The 22,708-nt window shown below is 40.6% G+C and overlaps 1 protein-coding gene across 1 annotated transcript; it reads left to right on the forward strand.

Moving 5' to 3' along the window:
* Positions 1 to 3,113: 3,113 nt before the first annotated feature.
* LOC104090637 (secretory carrier-associated membrane protein 1-like) lies at positions 3,114 to 10,859 on the forward strand. Its single transcript, XM_070182090.1, has 12 exons — positions 3,114 to 3,388; positions 4,298 to 4,354; positions 4,478 to 4,540; positions 4,999 to 5,032; positions 5,141 to 5,263; positions 8,846 to 8,908; positions 8,989 to 9,079; positions 9,184 to 9,229; positions 9,308 to 9,375; positions 9,598 to 9,646; positions 10,001 to 10,066; positions 10,530 to 10,859. The coding sequence occupies exons 1-12, from the start codon at positions 3,332 to 3,334 to the stop codon at positions 10,614 to 10,616; spliced, it is 804 nt and encodes a 267-aa protein (XP_070038191.1). The 5' UTR covers positions 3,114 to 3,331; the 3' UTR covers positions 10,617 to 10,859.
* The last annotated feature ends 11,849 nt before the right edge of the window (positions 10,860 to 22,708 follow it).

Genomic DNA, 22,708 nt, shown 5'->3' on the forward strand with positions numbered 1-22,708 from the left:
GCTGCCAAATGTTGGAACGAGACCTCCGTGCCGATTGGATACTTGACGCACCTGTCATAGGGACATCATGTGTCGACTTGTGAGCATGGCTTTGGTTCAACCATACAAGCAAGGGTCCGTTGGCCTAAAGGTGCAGGTGTGGGCGACACTGCACTACTTCAGAATGGAAGCGTGTTGCAAGAGGGCTATGTATGGGCATGGCACGAAAGAGGCGCATGACAATGGCCAAGGGCTAAAGGTTGCCTTACTCGGGCGAGGCACGAGCTAGTCGCGGATGCACTAGGCGAGTGTCAAGCTTGAGGATTGGGCTGTGCACGCGGGAGCGATGCTCAGTCTTGGGCTAAGGACAAGGCATGTCCTAAGCCAATCCCCCAGGGCACGCATGGATTGTGATCCTAAAATGGAGCGCCACGACATGTCTAGGGCCAAGGGCCTAGGCATCTTACGGGCGGCACAGGTTGGGACGGGCCTGCGGGCGAGCCCCACCGACAGGCACAGGATCGTGCTTGGGAAATCCTGGGATAGGAAGTAGGCTGGCCCATGGTGATGGGAGTCTGCGGGCGCCGCACGGGCGAGCAGGTGCCGCTACCCAACGTGAGGATTCGGGCCCGTGACACTTGGTATCAGAGCTGATTAAGGCCATACTATGCCATGGCACAACGTCAAGGCAAAGGGTGGATATGGCGAGTGCATTTTGGATGTCAGTGCCGAGATCACGTCAAAGCAGAGATTGATGTTCATCTGCCACCAAAGATCGAGAACCCGATACTGATAGTCGACGAAGGAAATGGGTGATTCCATTGTCTTTCGTGAGTCTAAAGTGCTACTGAATGAGGTGATATGCCGATGAGTCGGATAGCCAAGAGAATGCCATGTTTGCCAGGTCGTGCAACCATATTGCGAAAGAGTGGGAGCCATGGACTATAAACTTGGGCATGATCATAGCGGAGATCTTGCCAAGGATGCGTGCGACGCATCAAGCTGAGTGTCTTTCCTTCGAGAGAAGACTTTGGGTTGCCTGAGGGCATTGCCAAGGTGAGGAGACGGATTCGAGGGTATAGCGAAGCTTCGAAATGGGGCGAGTTTCCTAGTTAGAAGGTGTCATCATTCTGGAAAGGGGTATGTCGAATAATCGGGGACCAAGAGTGTCCAAGTGCGAGGCACACCGAATCAGGAAGCCGTGCTAGCAGGGCCAAGAGGGCGCCTATCTATAGGGCGAGTATTGAACTACTACCGGGAGCATTGGCTACTTGCTGAGGATGTGACAACTGGAAACCAAAGAGCTTTGTTCGGAAATGCGGCGATGCTATGACTTTGGGAATGTAGTACTCACCAAAGGTCGTCCCAAGTGCTGGCCGAATGCCAAGTGGGACGACAGTGCTAAGATGTATCCTCCACATTGAGTGTGGGAGGATCCCACCTATGCAAGAGGTATAAGGGCGAAGTCGTGGGTCTGGAAGCGAACACATCTTCAAGGTAGTGAAGGCAAAGAAAGCTACGGGAGCAGAATGCTACGTGAGCTATGCCAAGAGGGCGTCTTAATGCTACGGGAGCCATGCCAAAGAGGGCATGTTAAGGCTACGGGAGCGAAAGGCTACGGGAGCGGCGTCAAAAGAGCTCATGATGTGCTAACCTGTGAAGGAAAGCTTCAGACGGACATGAAGGCCGTGAGGGTCATGGTGTGATTTGACTAGTGTGGGTCAATCACAAAGTTAGACACCATAGGGTGCAAGTGCGGAGGCACTTTCCAAGTGAACACCGAATGGAGGTGAAGTGCAGAGGCACGCTTGGAAGATACTTGGGGGAGAAGTGCATGGGGCACGCCTCCTTTTGAGAAAGGACTTCGAGGAAGTCCAACCCACAGGACAAAGGGAGCTTGAATGGGCATACCTGAGGGGGCAGACTCCGGGATGTCTTAAGCCATGATGTGTCATCGGGGACGATGACATTATGAGTGTGGGAGGATATCACAACTCACATTTTGGAGTTGTGATTTCGGCCAAGAACTGGTGAGAAAAGGTCCTTCTGATGATTTGACGTGGAACAGTCTACTCGGGCAACTTGGACTTTTTAATTTTAAGAATATATAAGGGGGGTATAGGTGATGAAAGCTCCGACCTGCCTCCTCCATACGTGCTGCCACTGAGCCGTATAGAACGAGCTGCCTTGGGGGGCGAACCCCAAGGGCCTGCCTAGATGACAAAGGAGTGTCAAAGGTATCCACACGAGTTTGGGAACTCGTATGGATGGCGCAATGCCTTCGGGCCTGCGTTGGGCATCAAAGTGGCGCTGGAGGCTCGAAGTGTGGAACGGCCAGCCTCGCAGACTGCCGAATGTTGGAACGAGACCTCCGTGCTGATTGGATACTTGACGCACCTGTCATAGGGGCATCATGTGTCGACTTGTGAGCATGGCTTTGGTTCAACCATGCAAGCAAGGGTCCGTTGGCCTAAAGGTGCAGATGTGGGCGACACTGCACTACTTCGGAATGAAAGCATGCTGCAAGAGGGCTATGTATGGGCATGGCACGAAAGAGGCGCATGATAATGGCCAAGGGCTAAAGGTTGCCTTACTCGGGCGAGGCACGATCTAGTCACGGATGCACTAGGCGAGTGTCAAGCTTGAGGATTGGGCTGTGCACGTGGGAGCGATGCTCAGTCTTGGGCTAAGGACAAGGCATGTCCTAAGCCAATCCCCCAGGGCGCGCATGAATTGTGATCCTAAGATGGAGCGCCACGACATGTCTAGGGCCAAGGGCCTAGGCATCTTACGGGCGGCACAGGTTGGGGCGAGCCTGCGGGCGAGCCCCATCGACAGGCACAGGATCGTGCTTGAGAAATTCTGGGACAGAAAGTAGGCTGGCCCGCGGTGAGGGGAGTCCGCAGGCGCCGCACGGGCGAGCAGGTGCCGCTACCCAACGTGAGGATTCGGGCCCGTGACATAAGTCCCAAAGCCCCAACATATATATAATGCCTCAGATTTCGTCCTGTGAACACCCGCGAATAGCTTCTTACGTGCTTTTCTATACAGAAATTTCCCCAATTTCTTCTGCGAGAAAACAGGCAAAAGCAAATGAATGATAATTAACGAAAAATATATAACAGAAATTTAAAGAAAAAAATTCAGGAATGACGTTTTAATTCAATAGTGCATTGGTGATCAATGCACATTAATTTCCACTCCCCAATTAAAACCATACGTGCTACAGATTTACATTTTTTTTATAGATCTGTCGCATGCATATTTGGGTTTTGCTTTTGGGTGCCTGTGGATTTTAGCAAAAAAAAATATTTTGCATAGGGATTTTTGATTCTCTTCGTGGTTATTGATCATGGCTCGTTTTAATGAAAATCCTTTTGCAGAAGAAGCTAATGTGAATCCATTTGCGGTATATACACATAAAATCTTATGCTCTTATTAGAAAATTTATGTTTGTTATTTGAAAAATATGATTTATATTGGTGGCGGAGCTAGAAATTCTATATAGAGATTCAAGAAAATCCCAAAATGTCCTACCTGAGATTTGAACATGTATTAAAATTTTGTTTTTATACTATCTATATAGTATAACTTTCCGACCGTTGAATCCCCTTCTTTGCGTGTGGCTCTGCCGCTGATCAATGGCGGGGACGGAACTAGAGGAGCGGAAGGGATTCAAACCCCTTTCGCAGGAAAATCACACTGTATGTATGGGGTAAAATTTGTGTTTTTTCATGTATATATAAATAATAGATGTTGAACCCTTTGAAGGGGAGCCTCAACATAATTGGTAAAGTTGTTGCCATGTGACCAAAAGGTCACGGGTTCGAGTCGTGGAAAAAATCTCTTGCAAAAATGCTAGGTAAAACTGCGTACAATAGACTCTTGTGGTCCGGCCCTCCCGCTAGCGCACCGGGCTCCCCTTTTATGTTGAACCCTTTGGTGGAAATCTTGCCTCCACCATAGGTCGATGGGGTTGTTGCATTTTTTTCTTTTTGGCATGTTAGAAGCAATATAATTGCCCATAGAGAATATTAGGTTTGAATTATTTTTGTTCATTTTGTCCGGTTAACAGATCTGTTAATTGCATATTGGTATGTCATTATCTCTTGATGTTTTCTTGCTTAGTGTCATTCAATTGGAGAATGTAGTCAAATATTGAGAACGAGCTAGGATTTTTGTTGTTCTTAGGATTGTGAGCTCATTTAGTTACATTAAACTAGCTTCTTATGATTGCACATTGTAGAATTGACTTGATTTAATTGTGAGCTGTCCACCTTGCTTATTTATGCATTATTTTACTTACTAAAATGTTCAGAATACTGGAGGCGCTGCCCGTGGTTCAACAATTGATATTCCTCTTGATAGTGCAAAGGTGAGATAATTTTGACAATTTGAACTCTAAATATATCGCTTGTCACTTTGCCAGTGACCACAGTAATTCCGTGTACATTTGGAAACTAGAGTTGAATGATTTTTTACTTACATAACGATTCAGGATCTGAAGAAGAAGGAGAAGGAACTACAAGCTCGAGAGGCTGATCTGAGAAGAAGAGAACAAGTAGGTTTGCATAGCACTCTATGGTGGCTTCTTGTTATGCCTTTGCTTATCTTCCGTTAAGTAAACTATCCAAAGTTTTGTCAAATAGCTTTCTTCATCTAGAAGTTGTTTATCCTTTTAGAGATTTATACCTTAGTAGAAAATATAATGAACTCCTAGTACTTTTTTTATTACTATTATTTTTATTTTGGATAATATTGGCCTGAGATGGGTTTATATGGAGTAACATCATCAGTGCGGATTCATATAGCCGACATCAACTTGTTCAGGACTAAAGCGTAGTTGTTGTTGTTCTCTACTTTATGTAACTATTGCTATTTTAATATCTGGTTTACATAGAAGTTCTGTTTGAGCTTGAAGGATTAGATGTTTGTTGTGCAGAATTAATGCTATGACCGTATTTTGTAATTTAGGAATTTTATACGCTATTAATTTTCAGCTTTCTTGGTTTCTTATAGGAAGTGAAAAGGAGAGAAGAGGCCTTAGCAGGAGGTATTTCTCCACTGTGTATATAATATGTCGTTGTGCTCTTGAACTAAATCAAAAGTTTTCTTCTGTGAAAATTGATATCATTTCTGTTCTCCCCTTTTTCTTTGGCAGCTGGTGTTGTTGTAGAGGAAAGGAATTGGCCACCATTCTGCCCTATCATTCATCATGATATTGCAAATGAAATCCCGATCCATTTACAAAGGATGCAGTATGTTGCATTTACTACATTGTTGGGTATGTTCGATTTAAAACCAGCTGTTACATCTTTTTGTTTACCCTCTGATTTACAGATGCTACTAATGCTTCTCAGTTCTCACATTACCAACTTTCTAGCAAGTCAACAACCTTTGATTTTACCTGGCTTACAGACCGATGTGCATATTAATAACTTCACTATGTATTTATATAGTAGTCCAGCCACCGTCGGAAGATTACTGCATTAAAACAATTGGTCATATTGGTGCATGATCGACCTGGTTTTTGCCTTTTCCCGTGCCAATACTGTTGAAATTGTCAAAAGTCCCACATCGGTGGATGACAATTTTGAATGGGAATTTCACCCTATAAAAGGAGGCCTAATGTTTAGGATTTAAATACACCTCTCATTTGCCTTTTATCTTCTTAAGGCATTTGTATCTTCTCTCTTTAGTATTATTTCACTTGTAATTTTGGAGTGGAATAAAATATTGATTGTGTCCGAGGAAGTAGGCAAAATTGGCCGAACCTCGTAAATTCTGGTGTTCTTTTATTGTTGTCTTATTGTCTTGTTTATTATTTAGTGGTTGTCATAATTTTTGGTATAGTAGTTGTGACTCATTCACACTATATACATTTGGCTTCCGCAACAATTGGTATCAGAGCCAAGGTACTGTCTAAGTATGCTCTGTGGTTGCAGCATACTTACATATGCATGCCACCTCATTAATCGTCCAATGCTGGCTTGGGCAAAGAATTTTGGGCTGAGGCAATTACATATGCATGCCACCTCATTAATCGTCTACCATCTGCTGCTATTGATGGCAAGACACCATTTGAAAAATGGTATGGAAAACCTGCTGTAGATTATGACTCTTTGCACGTGTTTGGCTCAATTGCATACTATCATGTGAAAGAGTCAAAATTGGATCCGAGAGCAAAGAAGGCTATATTTATGGGGATTACTTCTGGAGTCAAAGGATACCGCTTATGGTGTCCAGAGACAAGGAATATTATATTCAGCAGAGATGTTACCTTTGATGAATCTGCCATAACAGATAAGGTGACAGTTGAAGATGTCAAACAAACTGGTGGTGCATCAAAGCAGGTGGAGTTTGAGGGAAAATTTATTTTTCCTACACAAGAAGCAGAGGAGGAAACTCATGAAGATTACCCTCTGGAAGAAGAGCCAGTAGAGAGGGAGATTCCAACTCAGGAACCTCGACAACAACTTGAATCAATAGCAACCAACAGGCCAAAAAGGACAATAACGAAACCTGTTCGTCTCATAGAGACGGTTGCTTGTGCAACCTCAATTGTAGCTGATGGTGTTCCTACCACTTATAAAGACGCAATCTAAAGTTCAGAAGAAGATAAGTGGAGGATTACCATGAATGAAGAAATGCAGTCCCTTCATCAGAATCATACATGGAAATTGGCCAATCTCCCGAAGGGAAAGAAAACAATTGGGTGCAAATGGGTATTTGCAAAGAAAGAAGGATTTCCTAACCAAGAAGATGTTCGCTACAAAGCAAGATTGGTGGCCAAAGGATATACTCAGAAAGAGGAAATTGATTATAATGAAGTATTTTCTCCAGTTGTAAAATATTCCTCCATTAGAATTATGTTGGCTTTGGTAGCACAGTTGGATTTGGAACTATTTCGGATGGATGTAAAAACTGCGTTTTTACATGGAAACTTGGAGGAGGAAATCTACATGAATCAGCCAGAAGGATTCAAAGTTGCTGGAAAAGAAAATATGGTATGCGAACTTGAAAAATCGTTGTACGGATTGAAACAATCTTCTAGACAATAGTACAAGCGATTTGACAAGTTTATGTTGCGGCAAGGGTACAAGAGAAGCAAATACGATCATTGTGTGTATTTGTGCAAACTTAATGATGGTTCCTTTGTATATCTTCTCCTATATGTTGATGATATGTTGATAACTTCCAAGAATTCGAAAGAAATTGATAAGTTGAAGATTCAACTGAAGGAGGAGTTCGAGATGAAGGATCTGGGTGAGGCAAAGAAAATTCTTGGCATGGAGATAATAAGAGATAGACGTTCAAAGAAACTCTGTTTATCTCAGAAAGAATATTTGAAGAGAGTACTACAGCGTTTTGGCATAGATAAGAAGACTAAGCCAATTAGTACGCCACTTGCTCCCCATTTTAAGCTAAGTACTACTATGTCGCCAAAGGATGAAACTGAACAGGAGTATATGTCAAGGGTACCATACGCAAATGCTGTTGGTAGCTTGATGTATGCAATGGTTTGTACGAGACCTGACATTTCACAAGCCGTTGGAGTTATTAGCAGATATATGCATAATCCAGGAAAGGAGCATTGACAAGCTGTGAAATGGATTCTACGGTATATTCATAGTACTGTAGATGTTGGGTTAGTTTTTGAGCAGAAAGGTAATCGGTCTGTAGTTGGATATTGTGACTCAGATTTTGCGGGTGATCTGGACAAACGAAGGTCAACTACTTGTTATGTGTTTACTTTTGCAAAGGCACCAGTTAGTTGGAAGTCTACTTTGCAGTCAACAGTTGCTTTGTCTACAACAGAGGCAGAGTACATGGCTATTACAGAGGCTGTGAAGGAGGCAATTTGGCTTCAGGGGTTGCTAAAAGAGCTTGCTATTGAACAAAAAAATATTACAATTTTTTGTGATAGTCAAAGTGCTATTCAATTAGCGAAGAACCAAGTTTATCATGCAAGGACGAAGCACATTGATGTTCGGTATCATTTCGTACGAGAAATCATAGAATAAGGTGGAGTCACGGTGAAGAAAATTCATGCTATGGAGAACCCTGCTGATATGCTGACAAAAGTGGTGACTGCGGTCAAGTTTCAACATTGTTTGGATTTGATTAACATTGTTGAACACTAAAGATTGAAGATGAAGACACAACCAAAATTTGTTATTGAGAGAAAATTAAAGATGTGGAATTTTGACAAGGTGGAGATTTGTTGAAATTGTCAAAAGTCCCACATCGGTGGATGACAATTTTGAATGGGAATTTCACCCTATAAAAGGAGGCCTAATGTTTAGGATTTAAATACACCTCTCATTTGCCGTTTATCTTCTTAAGGCATTTGTATCTTCTCTCTTTAGTATTATTTCACTTGTAATTTTGGAGTGGAATAAAATATTGATTGTGTCCGAGAAAGTAGGCAAAATTGGCGAACCTCGTAAATTCTGGTGTTCTTTTATTGTTGTTTTATTGTCTTATTTATTATTTATTGGTTGTCATAAATTTTGGTATAGTAGTTGTGACTCATTCACACTATATACATTTGGCTTCCGTAACAAATACGAGGTGTGCGGTTGGACCTTGGGCACCGTCTATGTTTTCTGATGCATAGGAATAATTGACCAAGTTGAAATGATCAATTTACATAGGTCGATGGGCCGGGCTGAGAATGAAGAACAAATGTGTGTTGTCATTCATTGAATCTTACAACTTTTACATAGTACAACAACTTTTGTTAGGATGATTTAGAACGAGCATTGGTGTTTCTTAAATTGTTGAATCAGACAATTCTCTTTAAATGGTTCATTTGGTTAATGCACTAGTGGGGTCTATTAACTTTGGACTCGGATAATCGCAGGTTTGGCGGGTTGTCTTCTATGGAATATTTTAGCAACAACCTTTGTTTGGATCAAAGGAGGAGGTTGCTGTTAAACTAATTGCTCAATCTTTTTAATCCTTCAATAAAAATTAACTATCTAACATAACTTTTTGTCATTATAGATCCCGGTGCTTGGTTTTTTGCTCTTATCTACTTATTCGGTATTCCATCAGCCTACTTCTTGTGGTATCGTCCTCTTTATCGTGCGATGAGGTACTGTTTTTGCGCTACCTCATTAAGGAACAAATCTTTATCACAGTCCTATGTTGCTGTGTTTTTTTTTTAAGACTATTTTACGATATCCCCTCTGTTTGCAGGACTGATAGCGCGCTGAAGTTTGGCTGGTTTTTCTTATGTTATGCGGTGAACACAACATTTCCCCTTTTCTACTTTAGAGTTGCTTGTTAAGGACTGTTCTGAGTTTTTATTCATATATTGTAGATTCATATTGTATTCTGCGTCTTAGCTGCTGTGGCACCTCCATTCGTCTTCAGGGGGCATTCATTAACGTAAGTTTTTTTTTCCCCGGTTTTAGAAAAAGCAATATGTGATGATACAATGAGTTTCCAGGATACGAAAGTTATTGCAGTTATACCTTTTGAGCATTTTTTCCCTTTTTAATTTATTATTTGAAGTAATGTCTTGAGTTAAATGTATATGTTTCAAGTATTCCTTTATATATTCGTCGATATAATGTGGCTTACTCTTTTTTACATTCCTTTGTCTAACAGTGGTTTCTTGAATGCAATTGATCTTATAGGCTGGAATTCCATAATCGGGGTAAGGTTATCTTAGATTTTTCTAACATTTCATTAGGATCTATGTTATGCGGACTCTCCAAAATATTGCCGCACCCGTGTCGGATCCTCCAAAAATACATTATTTTTGGAGGATCCGACATGCACCCGGGTCATTTTCGGAGAGTCCAAGCAACATAGATTAGGACTAATCTATACTAGAGGTACTCTATATTCATATTATTGTCTTCTGAACATGGGTTCAGATTAATATCAACTGCAGAAATCAACAAATTCTAACCATGTTAGAATAAATTGATGAGTAATTCTTTTGTCACAAAAGCGGAAATATTGCTTTTTGCCTCAAAAAGAGATTAAACCTTGCGTTTACTTGCAGATATTCTTCTTCATTGGTGCTGCATTCTTCTCTGTTGAATCGTTGATCAGCATATGGGTTATTCAGGTTGAGTTATCTGCCCCTTTGTCATTGCTTCTACTAGTGCTCTAACCGAGACAGATTCATGATTTAAACTTTATAGGTTAAACATGCAAAGTTCTTAGAACTGAACACATTCTAGCTTTGAAATTATGCTCCCAAAATTTATTACAGTCAGATCTCTCAATAACATCATTACATAACAGTCATTCACTATAAAAGTTAAGTTTTTTATGAAACCAATTTTTATGCTATATTATAATATATGCTCTCTGTAACAGCACTTTGCTATAAAAGCCAATAAAATCCGGAACAAATGAGGCTGTTATAGAAATGCTTAACTGTATTTATTAAAACGAAAATGGTTATTCATATATGTCTATGTTCTATGTAGAATATTAGATTTGGTTGAACGCATACGCCTGTATAGGCTCATTCGTCTCTGCTCTTACCCTAACATCTTTCATTATCTGCAATATGCAATATGCAGCAAGTGTTCATGTATTTCCGAGGAAGTGGCAAAGCCGCGGAAATGAAGAAACAGGCTGCAAGATCAACAATTAACGCGGCAATATAAACTAACATTTGGGGAGTGAAGGCGTACGCTCAGTTTTGGACTTTGGCCTGTTGTATTCTTTCATTCTATCTTCTCACACCTTAGCTAGATAAGCTTTTGCAGATGTGACTACTCAAGTACATATATAGTGATGTCCCTTGCCTTTGGCTATACTAGTGTATCGTTAATCCTTTAAATTCACGAAGTATTTTCACCAAACTAATATTTAATCGCATATTTCCCGTTTATAGGGAGTTTTCTTCATACTACAGGAGCAGAGTTGTACGAATATAGAGAATCATCAAAATGTTTGATTTTTAGTTTCTGGAATGTTTGTGTATTATGCAAACTCATTGTGATCCGAGCGGAAGCGAGCCTTGGAGCAACGGTAAAGTTGTCTTCGTGTGATCTATAGGTCACAAGTTCAAGCCATGAAATCAGTCACTGATGCTTGCATCAGGGTACGCTGCCTACGTCACACTCTTTCAGGGTGCCACCCTTCTCCGACCCTGCATGAATGCGGATACTTCGTGCACCGGCTGTCCCTTTCATTGTGATGGGAGTACAGGAACAATTTGGTGTCAATCAACAAGATGGATTGCCATAAACAGTCGGCATTCTCTTGTATGACACAAAATTATTAAATGGACAGAGATTAAAGGTATTGGATTTTCTTGCGTGTTGACATTGTTTCAAGTCATACCAAGAGTGGATTACAATCAGATCTTATATATTTCCAATTTTTGGCACCTGCTTTATGAAATACTTGAATTAGTTGAATAATAAACCATACATGCTTGAGATTACTTTAGACTTGTTCTAGTAAACCATGCAAAATAAGACAATGAGAGTTGAACTCGCACCTATTTTGTGTGAAACTCACCAGTACCGCTAGACTTTAGGGATCGTTTGGTTTGAGGACAAATTATGCTGGGATTAGTTATATTGCGATTAGCTATACTCTGATTGATTATGCTGTGATTAGTTATCCCAGTATTATTTCTTATTGACTATTTGGTATGTTGTATTAATCATGAGATTATCAATTTTACTGCTTATTCTGGGATTACAACTCCACCATCTGGCAGGTATAAGTTATCTCGATACTATTCTTAGAGCCCGTTTGGATTGACTTAAGAAAGTAGATTTTTACCAGAAATAACTTGTAAGCCAAAAAGCACTAAGTTGGGGTTGCCCAACTTATTGCTTTTGGCTTGTTTTAAGCTGGTTTTAACTTATTTTAACCACCTTTTGACTTTGCCAAACACTAAAAAAGCTAAAAAGAGCTTTAAAGCTTATTTGACCAGCTTAAAGGCCAATCCAAACACCCTCTTAGTGATGACCCAAAATATTATCTTTAAATTTAATAAGTAATTTTGTATTCTAAGATCTCGAAAAGCACCATTTATTTATTCCTCGACTTGCGTGCGCAGCACCTAAAATTTTCCGAAAAGTTTTCATGTGAAAAATGTATTAAAATGTGAAATAGAACTTTAAAACTCAACTGAGTTGATTTTGGTCAATATTTTTAGCAAACGGGCCCGGATCAGTATTTTGACAGTTCTGGTAGCTCTGTATCGTGATTTGGGACTTGGGCGTATGCCCGTAATTTAATTTGGAGGTCCCTAGTTGAAGTTATGACCATTTAACGGAACTAGCAATTTAAAGGCTAAAGATTCCCAAGTTTGACCACGGGGTTGACTTTTTAATATCAGAGGCGGAATCCGATTCTGAAAATTTGAACAGTTCGATTATGTCATTTATGACTTGTGTGCCAAATTTGAAGTAATTCCGGATTCATTTAATATGTTTTGGCACGAGATTTTGCAAATTGAAAAATTTAAAACTCAAAGTTTGAATCGGGTGTGAATTATAATTTTTGCGTTGTTTGACGTGATACGAGACCCCGAGTAAGTCCATATTATGTTATTGGACTTGTTGGTATAGTCGTACGGGGTCCTGAGTACCCCGAGAGTGATACGGATTGAAATTGGATCAAGAATTAAACTTAAGCAAAATCTGAATTTTTCCTTCTCTTGTAATCGCACCTGCGGATTTTTTACCGCAGGTGCGAGCTCGCATAAGCGAGCCTTCGATCGCAGAAGCGTCCGGGCATGGCTTGGCAAAAATTTGCAGGTGCGGAAACCTGCACGCACCCGCGCGTCCGCAGAAGCGGACACAATAATCGCATAAGCGAAAGCAGCGCAGGTGCGCATTTTTCCTCCGCAGGTGTGAGGCCTCACCTGGCAGCCCTATTTTGCAGATACGAGATTTTTCTCGCAGATGCGAGCTCGCATGTGCGAGCCCAGGCACCGCAGGTGCCAAAATGCCTCGGCAGTGTATATATCGAAGAGTGCGATATTATTTTCATATTTTGGTCGTTTTGAGCTCGGTTAAGGCGAAGTTTTGGGCGATTTTCACGGAAAACATTGGGGTAAGTGTTCCTTATCCTATATTGATTATATTTCATAATTCCATACTCGTTTATATCATGAATCCGTGAATTTATGGAACAAAAATCAGTTTTTTCTAAAATATTTCAAAAACGAGAAATTTAGATTTGAAGGTCCATTTGATATCGGAATTGGATAATTTTTGTATGGTTGAACTCGTAGCGGAAGGGGTGTTAGGATTTCGCGAGTTTTTAAAGGATTTGAGATGTGGGTCCCACTGTCGAATATTTTAATAAATTTTGAATTTTTATCCGAAAAATTAGTAAATTCATATGAAATTAATTCCTATGATTCATATTGAGTATATTGAATTGTTTGTGAATAGATTTGAAACTTTCGGAGATAAATTTAAAAGGGAAAGATGTGGTTGAGTAATTGATTGAAATTTGCAAAGCCAGCTAAATGTCGTGGTTAACCTTGATTTGAGGGAATAGAACCCTTAAATTATTTGTTATGTGAATTGCATGTGAACGACGTATAGGCGAGGTGACGAGTGTCTATACGTCGTCAAATTAATTGTTTGCCTGCTTACTTGAAAATTCATAAATTATTTTAAATCATAAATTAATTATTATAATAATTATTTCTCTCATATTTTTTGTCAAATATTAATTCTTGAATTCCTGCATTAATTGTTACATGCTATTTGAATTATGTGTTTTAATTGTTATTTGACATTTAGCATAATAAATATTAAATTACCTAATTTCTCTATGATTTTCATAATAAATTATTATTTGTCACTATTTGGTTCATAAATAAATTATAATTATTGTGTGCCTTGATACTTAATAATTTCTCATTGGACGTGGTATTTATTAGAGTAAGTTTTATTACATTTATGAGTTATTTAAAATTATATTGGGGGAACGGGTTGCGCGCCGCAACGGAAATGAAAGTGTATATATATATTGGGGGATAGGATTGCACGCGCAATAGACTTATTTAAAAGTCAATATTGGGGGATCGGATTGCACGCCGCAATAGACTTATTTAAAAGTCAATAATGGGGGATCGGATTGCACGCCACAATAGACTTATTTAAAAGTCTATATATGTACTTGATTGAAATAAATATATAACAGAATTGAATGTGAATATATTGTGAGAGCGGGTTGCACGCTGCAACAGAATTGAATATGAATATATTATGAGAGCGGTTTGCACGCTGCAACAGAATTGGTTAAAATAATAATAGATTATGACTGTTGAGTTGGCTTCAATTGTTATAAATGAGTTACCTGATTTATTTCTATTATTTGTTGTTGTTATTAATATAATGTAAGTGAACCGCCTTAGCCTCGTCACTACTTCGTCGAGGTTAGGCTCAGCACTTACCAGTACATGGGGTCGGTTGTACTGATACTACACTCTGCACTTCTTGTGAAGATTTTGGAGTTGGCCCCAGCGGCGTACCATAGACTTGCTCGGATTTCAGCTACCAGAGGAGACTTGAGGTATAACTACATGGCGTCCACAGTTCTGAAGTCCCCATCTATTTTACTTTAGCTGTGTGCTTATTTCCAGACAGCTTTATTTTATTCAGACCTTTATTTGTATTTATTCTAGAAGCTTGTGCACTTGTGACACTAATTCTGGGATGGTATTTAGACACCGTTATTTTTATGGATAATTTTACTATATTTCAAACTTTGCTTCCGCTTTTGTTTCCTTGATTATTAATAATTTAAAAATTGGTTAATTTTATTCTAACGTTGGCTTACCTAGCAAGTGAAATGTTAGGCGCCACCACGGTCCGAATGAGGGAATTTTGGGTCGTGATACTTGGTATCAGAGCACTAGGTTACATAGGTATCACGAGTCACGAGCAAGCTTAATAGAGTCTGAAAGATTGGTACGGAGACTTCTGTACTTATCTCTTAGAGGCTATGAAGTTTAGGAACAATATCACTTCTTGCTTATTTTGTCGTGTGATTTTATTCTATCATCGATGATTGAACTATTCTACTCTGATTCTCTCGCAGATGGTGAGAACATGTAATACCTCTACCGATTGACAGGGACCAAAAACCCCGGTGGCAACTATGGCCAGGGGTAGAGGTCGAGGCTGAGGTCGTGCTAGAGGCCGAGGTATAGCTCAGTCCAGAGCTTGAGCAGCTGCACCTGTTGTAGAACCTCAGATGGAATTTCAGGAGGAGGTTCCAGTTCAGAATGTACCAGCTGGACCAGTTCAGGTCTCGGAAGGATTTATAGCTACTCAAGTGCTTCAGGACGCTATAGTTCGTTTGGTGAGTCTTATGGAGGGCGTGGCCCAGAATGGTACATTTCCAGTGGCACCAACTGTCTCACAGGTTGGGGAGGAGCACAAACTCCCACTACTCCCACTCCGGAGTAGATGGCTCCCCAGAATCAGGCTCCAACAGCCCTGCCAATTGGGGTAGTTCAGCCAATTGTTGTGGCACAGACCGGTGATAGGCCCGCAATGTATTTTGAGGCCTTATTGAGACTGGATAAGTTTACCAAGCTCTTTTTAATTCACTTTAGTGGTGCACCTTCTGAGGACCCACATGATTGTCTTGAATACTGCCATGAGGTGCTGCGGAACTTGGGTATAGTTGAGACCAATGGGATTGATTTTGTTGTATTTCAGATGACGGGTTCTGCCAAGAGGTGGTGGAGAGATTATATATTGACCCGACCAGTCGGATCGCCTGCACTTACATGGGAGCAGTTCTCTCAGCTATTTCTGGAAAAGTTCCTCCCTATCATACTGAGAGAGGAATTCCACAAGCAATTTGAGTGTCTACAGTAGGGCAGTATGACTGTTACTCAGTATGCGTCCCATTTTGTAGATTTAGCCCGTCATGCTCTCCTTTTACTACCTACGAAGGGAGAGAGAATGAGGAGGTTTATTGAGGGACTCACTCACCCTATCAGACTTCAGATGGCCAAGGAGACCGAAAGTGAGATTTCTTTTCAGGCGGCTGCTAATGTTGCAAGGAGGATCGAGATGGTTCTTGCACGGGAGAGAGGGCAGAGGTCTGATAAGAGGCCTCGTCAGTTCGATGGTTTCAGTGGTGCCTCGTCTGGAGGCAGAGGTAATTTTGGTAGGGGTCATCCTCCCATACCTTTTTCATTCAGCACTTCATGTATCTCCCGGTGCTTCAGGGAGTCACGGTCCTATTATGCCTTACTCTGGGCAGCTAGCATTCAGTGCACATTCAGCTCCTATCAGTGCATCACCACTCCAGAGTTACTACAGCGGTTATTCGGCCCATTTGGGTCAGCTTCAGCTTCAACAGCCACGACATCATGATGGGTGTTATGAGTGTGAAAACATTGGTCACATCCGGAGGTATTGCCCTAGATTGGTGAGTAACAGATCTCGGCAAGATTCTCGTGCCATCATACTGGCACCGGTTGCTTCACCGCTTACTCAGCCAGCTAGAGGTAGGGGTCAGGCAGCTAAATATGGAGGTCAGGCTATTAGAAGTGGAGGCCATCCAGTTAGAGGCCGTCCCAGGGATGTAATTCAGAGTGGTGGGGCCCAGCCCCGATTTTATGCTTTTCCAGCTAGGCCGGAGGCCGAGTCATCTCATGATGTGATCACAGGTATTATTCCAGTTTGCCATAGAGATGCTTTAGTTATATTTGATCCAGGGTCTACTTATTCCTATGTGTCCTCCTATTTTGCTTTATATTTGGTTGTGCCTTGTGATTCTCCGAGTGCTTCTGTGTGTGTATCTACACCGGTGGGAGACTCTGTTGTAGTAAATCATATCTATCATTCGTGTGTGATTACTATTGGTAATCGTGAGACTAGTGTGGATCTTCTACTTCTTGATATGGTAGATTTTGATGCCATATTGGGTATGGATTGGTTGTCCCCTTATCATGCTATATTGGATTGTCATGCCAAGACAATGGCCCTAATTATGCCGGGGTTACCTCGGTTAAAGTGGAAAGGAACTCGTGATCATTCTGCTAGCAAGGTTATTTCTTATATGAAAGCTCGGCGTATGGTAGAGAAAGGATGTTTATCCTATTTGGCCTATATTCGCGATCCCAGTGCGGATGTTCCTTCTATGGACTCAGTACCAATTGTTCATGAATTTCCAGTAGTATTTCCTGCAGTTTTGCCGAGGATGCCACCCGACAGAGATATTGACTTCTGTATTGATTTGGCTCCGAGCACTCAGCCCATTTCTAATTCCACCACACCGTATGGCCCCGCCAGAGTTGAAAGAATTGAAAGAGCAGTTACAAGACTTGCTTGATCAGGGATTCATTAGACCCAGTGTCTCACCCTGAGGTGCACTAGTATTATTTGTAAAGAAGAAAGATGGCTCCATGCGGATGTGTATAGATTATCGGCAGTTGAACAAGGCCACTATCAAAAACAAATATCCGCTGCCAAGAATTGATAACTTATTTGATCAGCTTCAGGGTGCAAAGGTATTTTCGAAGATCGATTTAAGGTTTGGTTACCATCAGTTGAAGATTAGGGCATCTGATGTCCCTAAAACAGCTTTTCGAACTCGGTATGGGCATTACGAATTCCTAGTGATGTCATTTGGGTTGACAAATGCCCCAACAACATTTATGGATTTGATGAATCGGGTGTTCAAGTCTTATTTGGATTCTTTTGTGGTTGTATTCATTGATGATATCTTGATTTACTTCAGCAGTCGAGAGGAACATGAGTAGCATCTTCGAAGTGTGCTTCACACCTTGAAGAATAATCAGCTATATGCCAAGTTTTCAAAATGTGAGTTTTGGTTAGACTTAGTTGCCTTTTTGGGGGATGTTGTATCGGCAAAAGGCATAAAGGTGGATCCTAAGAAGATTGAGGTTGTTTAGAATTGGCCTAGACCTACTTCAGTTACAGAGATCCGGAGTTTCCTAGGTTTACCAGGTTATTATCGTCGGTTCGTGGAAGGGTTTTCATCTATAGCAAGCCCATTGACCAGATTGACCCAGAAAGATGTCCCATTCAGATGGTCAGACGAGTGTGAGTTGAGCTTTCAAAAGCTCAAGACCGCTTTGACTACGGCGTCAGTATTGGTATTACCCACAGGTTCAGGATCGTATACGGTATATTGTGACGCATCTCACATTGGGCTTGGTATAGTATTAATGCAAGATGGCAAGGTAATTGCATATGCGTTGCGGCAGTTGAAAGTTCACGAGAAAAAGCCATTGTTCATGCGCTGAAGATTTGGAGGCATTACCTCTACGGTGTCTTGTGTGAGGTATTTACTGATCATCATAGCCTTCAGTATCTGTTCAAACAAAAGGATCTTAATTTGAGGCAGAGAAGATGGTTGGAGTTGTTGAAAGACTATGATATCACCATTTTGTATCACCGTGGAAAGGCCAATGCGGTGGCCGATGCTTTGAGTAGAAAGGCTGTGAGTATGGGCAATCTTGCGTATATTCCGGTTGGTGAGAGGCCATTAGCTGCAGATGTTCAGGCTTTGGCTAATCAGTTCGTGAGGTTAGATGTTTCGAAACCCAGTTGGGTTCTAGCTTGCACAGTCGCTCGGTCTTCTTTATATGAGCGCATCAGAGAGAGGCAGTATGATGATCCTCATTTACTTGTCCTTAAGGACACGGTGCGACACAGTGATGCCAAACAAGTTGTTGTGGGGGAAGATGGGGTTCTGCGAATTCAAGGTCATATTTGTGTGCCTAATGTGGATGGGCTTCGTGAATTAATTCTTGAAGAAGCACATAGTTTCAGGTATTATATTCATCCAGGTACCGCCAAAATGTATCAAGATTTTTGGCAACATTTTTGGTGGAGGAAAATGAAAAAGGATATAGTTGCATATGTAGCTCGGTGTCTGAATTGTCAACAAGTTAAGTACGAGCATCAGAGACCTGGTGGTTTGCTTCAGAAATTAGAAATTCCTAAGTGGAAGTGGGAGCGTATCACTATGGATTTTGTTGTTGGGCTCCCACGGACTTAGAAAAAAATTGACGCAGTTTGGGTCATTGTGGACAGATTGACCAAGTCAGCACATTTCATTCCAGTGGTAGTTACCTATTCTTCAGAGAGGTTAGCTGAAATTTACATTCGTGAGATTATCCGCCTTTACGGTGTGCCCGTGTCTATTATTTCAGATCGAGGTACACACTTTACCTCACATTTTTGGAGGACTGCACAATGCGAGTTAGGCATGCGGGTGGAGTTGAGTACAACATTTCATCCACAGATAGACGGACAGTCAGAGCGCACTATTCAGATATTGAAAGATATGCTCCGTGCTTGTGTTATAGACTTTGGAGGTTCATGGGATCATTTCTTACCACTTGCGGAGTTTGCTTATAATAATAGCTACCAGTCGAGCATTCAGATGGCTCCATATGAGACATTATACGGAAGGCGATGCCGATCGCCAGTTGGTTGGTTTGAACCGGGAGACACTCGGTTGTTGGGTACCAATTTGGTACATGATGCCTTGGATAAGGTTGTGATGTTGCATTCATTGTTGGAGAAATAATATTGCTCCGGGTTTCATCTATGAAAGGTGTAATGAGGTTCGGAAAGAAAGGCAAGTTGAGCCCTAGGTATATCGGACCCTTTGAAATTCTTGAAAGGGTGGGTGAAGTAGCCTACAGTCTTGCACTACCACCTAGTTTATCAGTGGTTCATCCGGTGTTCCTTGTTTCTATGCTCCAAAAATATCATGATGATCCGTCCCATGTGTTAGATTTCAGCTCAGTCCATTTGGACAAAGATTTGACTTACGAGGAGGAGCCGGTGGTTATTCTAGCCCGGCAGGTCCGACAGTTGAGGTCTAAGAGTTATCCTTCAGTTCGGATGCAATAGAGAGGTCAGCCGGTAGAGGCATCTACCTGGGAGTCCGAGTCAGACATGCGGAGTAAATATCCACACTTATTCACCAGCTCAGGTGTTTTTTTTTAACTCCGTTCGAGGACGAACATTTGTTTTAGAGGTGGAGAATGTGATGACCCATAATATCATCTTTAAATTTAATAAGTAATTCTGTATTCTAAGACCTCGAAAAGCATCATTTATTATTCCTCGACTTACGTGCGTAATTCGTAAAATTTTTTGGAAAGTTTTCATGTGAAAAATGGATTAAAATGTGAAATAGAGCTTTAAAACTCAACTAAGTTGACTTTGGTCAACATTTTTAGCAAATAGACCCAGATCAGTATTTTAACAGTTTCAGTAGCTCCGTATCGTAATTTGGGACTTGGGCGTATGCCCGGAATTTAATTTGGAGGTCCCTAGCTCAAGTTATGACCATTTAACGGAACTAGCAATTTAAAGGCTAAAGATTTCTAAGTTTGACCACGGATCGACTTTTTGATATTGGAGCCGAAATCTGATTCTAGAAATTTGAACAGCTCTGTTATGTCATTTATGACTTGTGTGCCAAATTTGAAGTCATTCCGGATTCATTTAATAAGTTTTGGCACGAGATTTGCAATTTGAAAAGATTAAAACTCAAAGTTTGAATCAAGGCGTGAATTGTAATTTCAGCGTTGTTTGACGTGATACGAAACCCCGAGTAAGTCCGTATTATGTTATTGGACTTGTTGGTATAGACGTACGGGGTCCCGAGTACCCAGAGAGTAATACAGATTGAAATCGGATCAAGAATTGGACTTAAGCAAAATCTGAATTTTTCCTTCTGTTGTAATCGCACCTGCGGATTTTTGACCGCAGGTGCGAGCTCGCATAAGCGAGCCTTCGATCGCAGATGCGCTCAGGCGTGGTTGGGAAAACGTCCGCAGGTGCGGAAACCTGCACGCACCCGCACGTCCGCAGAAGCGGACACAATAATCGCAGAAGCGAAGGCAACGCAGGTGCGCATTTTTCATCCGCAGGTGCGATGCCTCGCCTAGCAGCCCCATTTCGCAGATGCGAGCCCAGGCATCCCAAGTGCGGAAATGCCTGGGCAGTGTATATATCGAAGAGTCCGATATTATTTTCACATTTTGGTCGTTTTGAGCTCGGTTTAGGCGAATGTTTGGGCGATTTTCACGGAAAAACTTCAGGGTAAGTGATCCTTATCATATATTGATTATATTTCATGATTCCATACTCGTTTATATCATGAATCCGTGAATTTATGGAAGAAAAATCAGATTTTTCTAAAATCTTTCAAAAACAAGAAATTTAGATTTAAAGGTCCATTTGATATCGGAATTGGATAATTTTTGTATGGTTGAACTCATAGCGGAACGGATGCTCGAATTTCGTGAGTTTTTCCGGGATTTGATACGTGGGTCCCAATGTCAAATATTTTAATAAATTTTAGATTTTTATCTTGAAAAATTAGTAAATTCATATGGAATTAATTTCTATGATTCGTATTGAGTATATTGAATTGTCTGTGAATAGATTTGAAGCTTTCGGAGACAAATTTAAAAGGAAAAGATGTGGTTGAGTAATTGATTGAAATTCGCAAAGCGAGCTAAGTGTCATGGTTAACTTTGACTTGAGAGAATAGAACCCTTAAATTATTTGTTATGTGAATTGCATGTGAACGACGTATAGGCGAGGTGACGAGTGTCTATACGTCGTCAAATTAATTGTTTGCCTGCTTACTTGAAAAATCATAAATTATTTTAAATCATAAATTAATTATTATAATAATTATTTCTCTCCTATTCTTTGTCAAATATTAATTCTTGAATTCCTGCATTAATTATTACATGCTATTTGAATTCTGTGTTTTGATTGTTATTTGACATTTAACATATTAAATATTAAACTACCTAATTTCTATATGATTTTCATAATAAGTTATTATTTGTCATTGTTTGGTTCATAAATAAATTATAATTATTGTGTGCCTTGATGCTTAATAATTTCTCATTGGACGTGGTATTTATTGGAGTAAGTTTTATTATATTTATGAGTTGTTTAAAATTATATCGGGGGAACGGGTTGCACGCCGCAACGGAAATGAAAGTATATATATATATATATTGGGGGATCGGATTGCATGCCGCAATAGACTTATTTAAAAGTCAATATTGAGGGATCAGATTGCACGCCGCAACAGACTTATTTAAAAGTATATATACTTGATTGAAATAAATATATAACAGAATTGAATGTGAATACATTGTGAGAGCGGGTTGCACGCTGCAACATAATTGGTTGAAATAATAATGGATTATGATTGTTGAGTTGGCTTCAATTATTATAAATGAGTTACCTGATTTATTTTTATTATTTATTGTTGTTATTAATATTGCGTACATGTTAATGTAAGTGAACTGCCTTAGCCTCGTCACTATTTCGTCGAGGTTAGGCTCAGCACTTACCAGTACATGGGGTCGGTTGTACTGATACTACACTCAGCACTTCTTGTGGAGATTTTGGAGTTGGTCCCAGCGGCGTACCATAGACTTACTCGGATTTCAGCTACCAGAGGAGACTCGAGGTATAACTACATGGCGTCCGCAGTTCTGAAGTCTCCGTCTATTTTACTTTAGTTGTGTGCTTATTTCCAGACAGATTATTTTATTCAGACCTTTATTTGTATTTATTCTAGAAGCTCGTGCACTTGTGACACCAATTCTGGGATGATATTTAGACACTGTTATTTTGATGGATTATTTCACTATATTTCAAACTTTGCTTCCGCTTTTGTTTCCTTGATTATTAATAATTTAAAAATTATTTAAAAAATAATTAATATTATTCTAACG

This window comes from Nicotiana tomentosiformis, chromosome 8 (assembly GCF_000390325.3).
Source record: "Nicotiana tomentosiformis chromosome 8, ASM39032v3, whole genome shotgun sequence".
NCBI classification, from domain to species: domain Eukaryota; kingdom Viridiplantae; phylum Streptophyta; class Magnoliopsida; order Solanales; family Solanaceae; genus Nicotiana; species Nicotiana tomentosiformis.

Excerpts from the sequence above, each read along its gene's own strand:
- LOC104090637 (XM_070182090.1), top strand. The coding sequence starts at position 3,332 with ATGGCTCGTTTTAATGAAAATCCTTTTGCAGAAGAAGCTAATGTGAAT. Across the intron at positions 8,909-8,988 it reads TGTTTGGATCAAAGGAGGAG|ATCCCGGTGCTTGGTTTTTT; the intron begins GTTGCTGTTAAA and ends TTGTCATTATAG. Across the intron at positions 9,376-9,597 it reads TTCAGGGGGCATTCATTAAC|TGGTTTCTTGAATGCAATTG; the intron begins GTAAGTTTTTTT and ends TTTGTCTAACAG.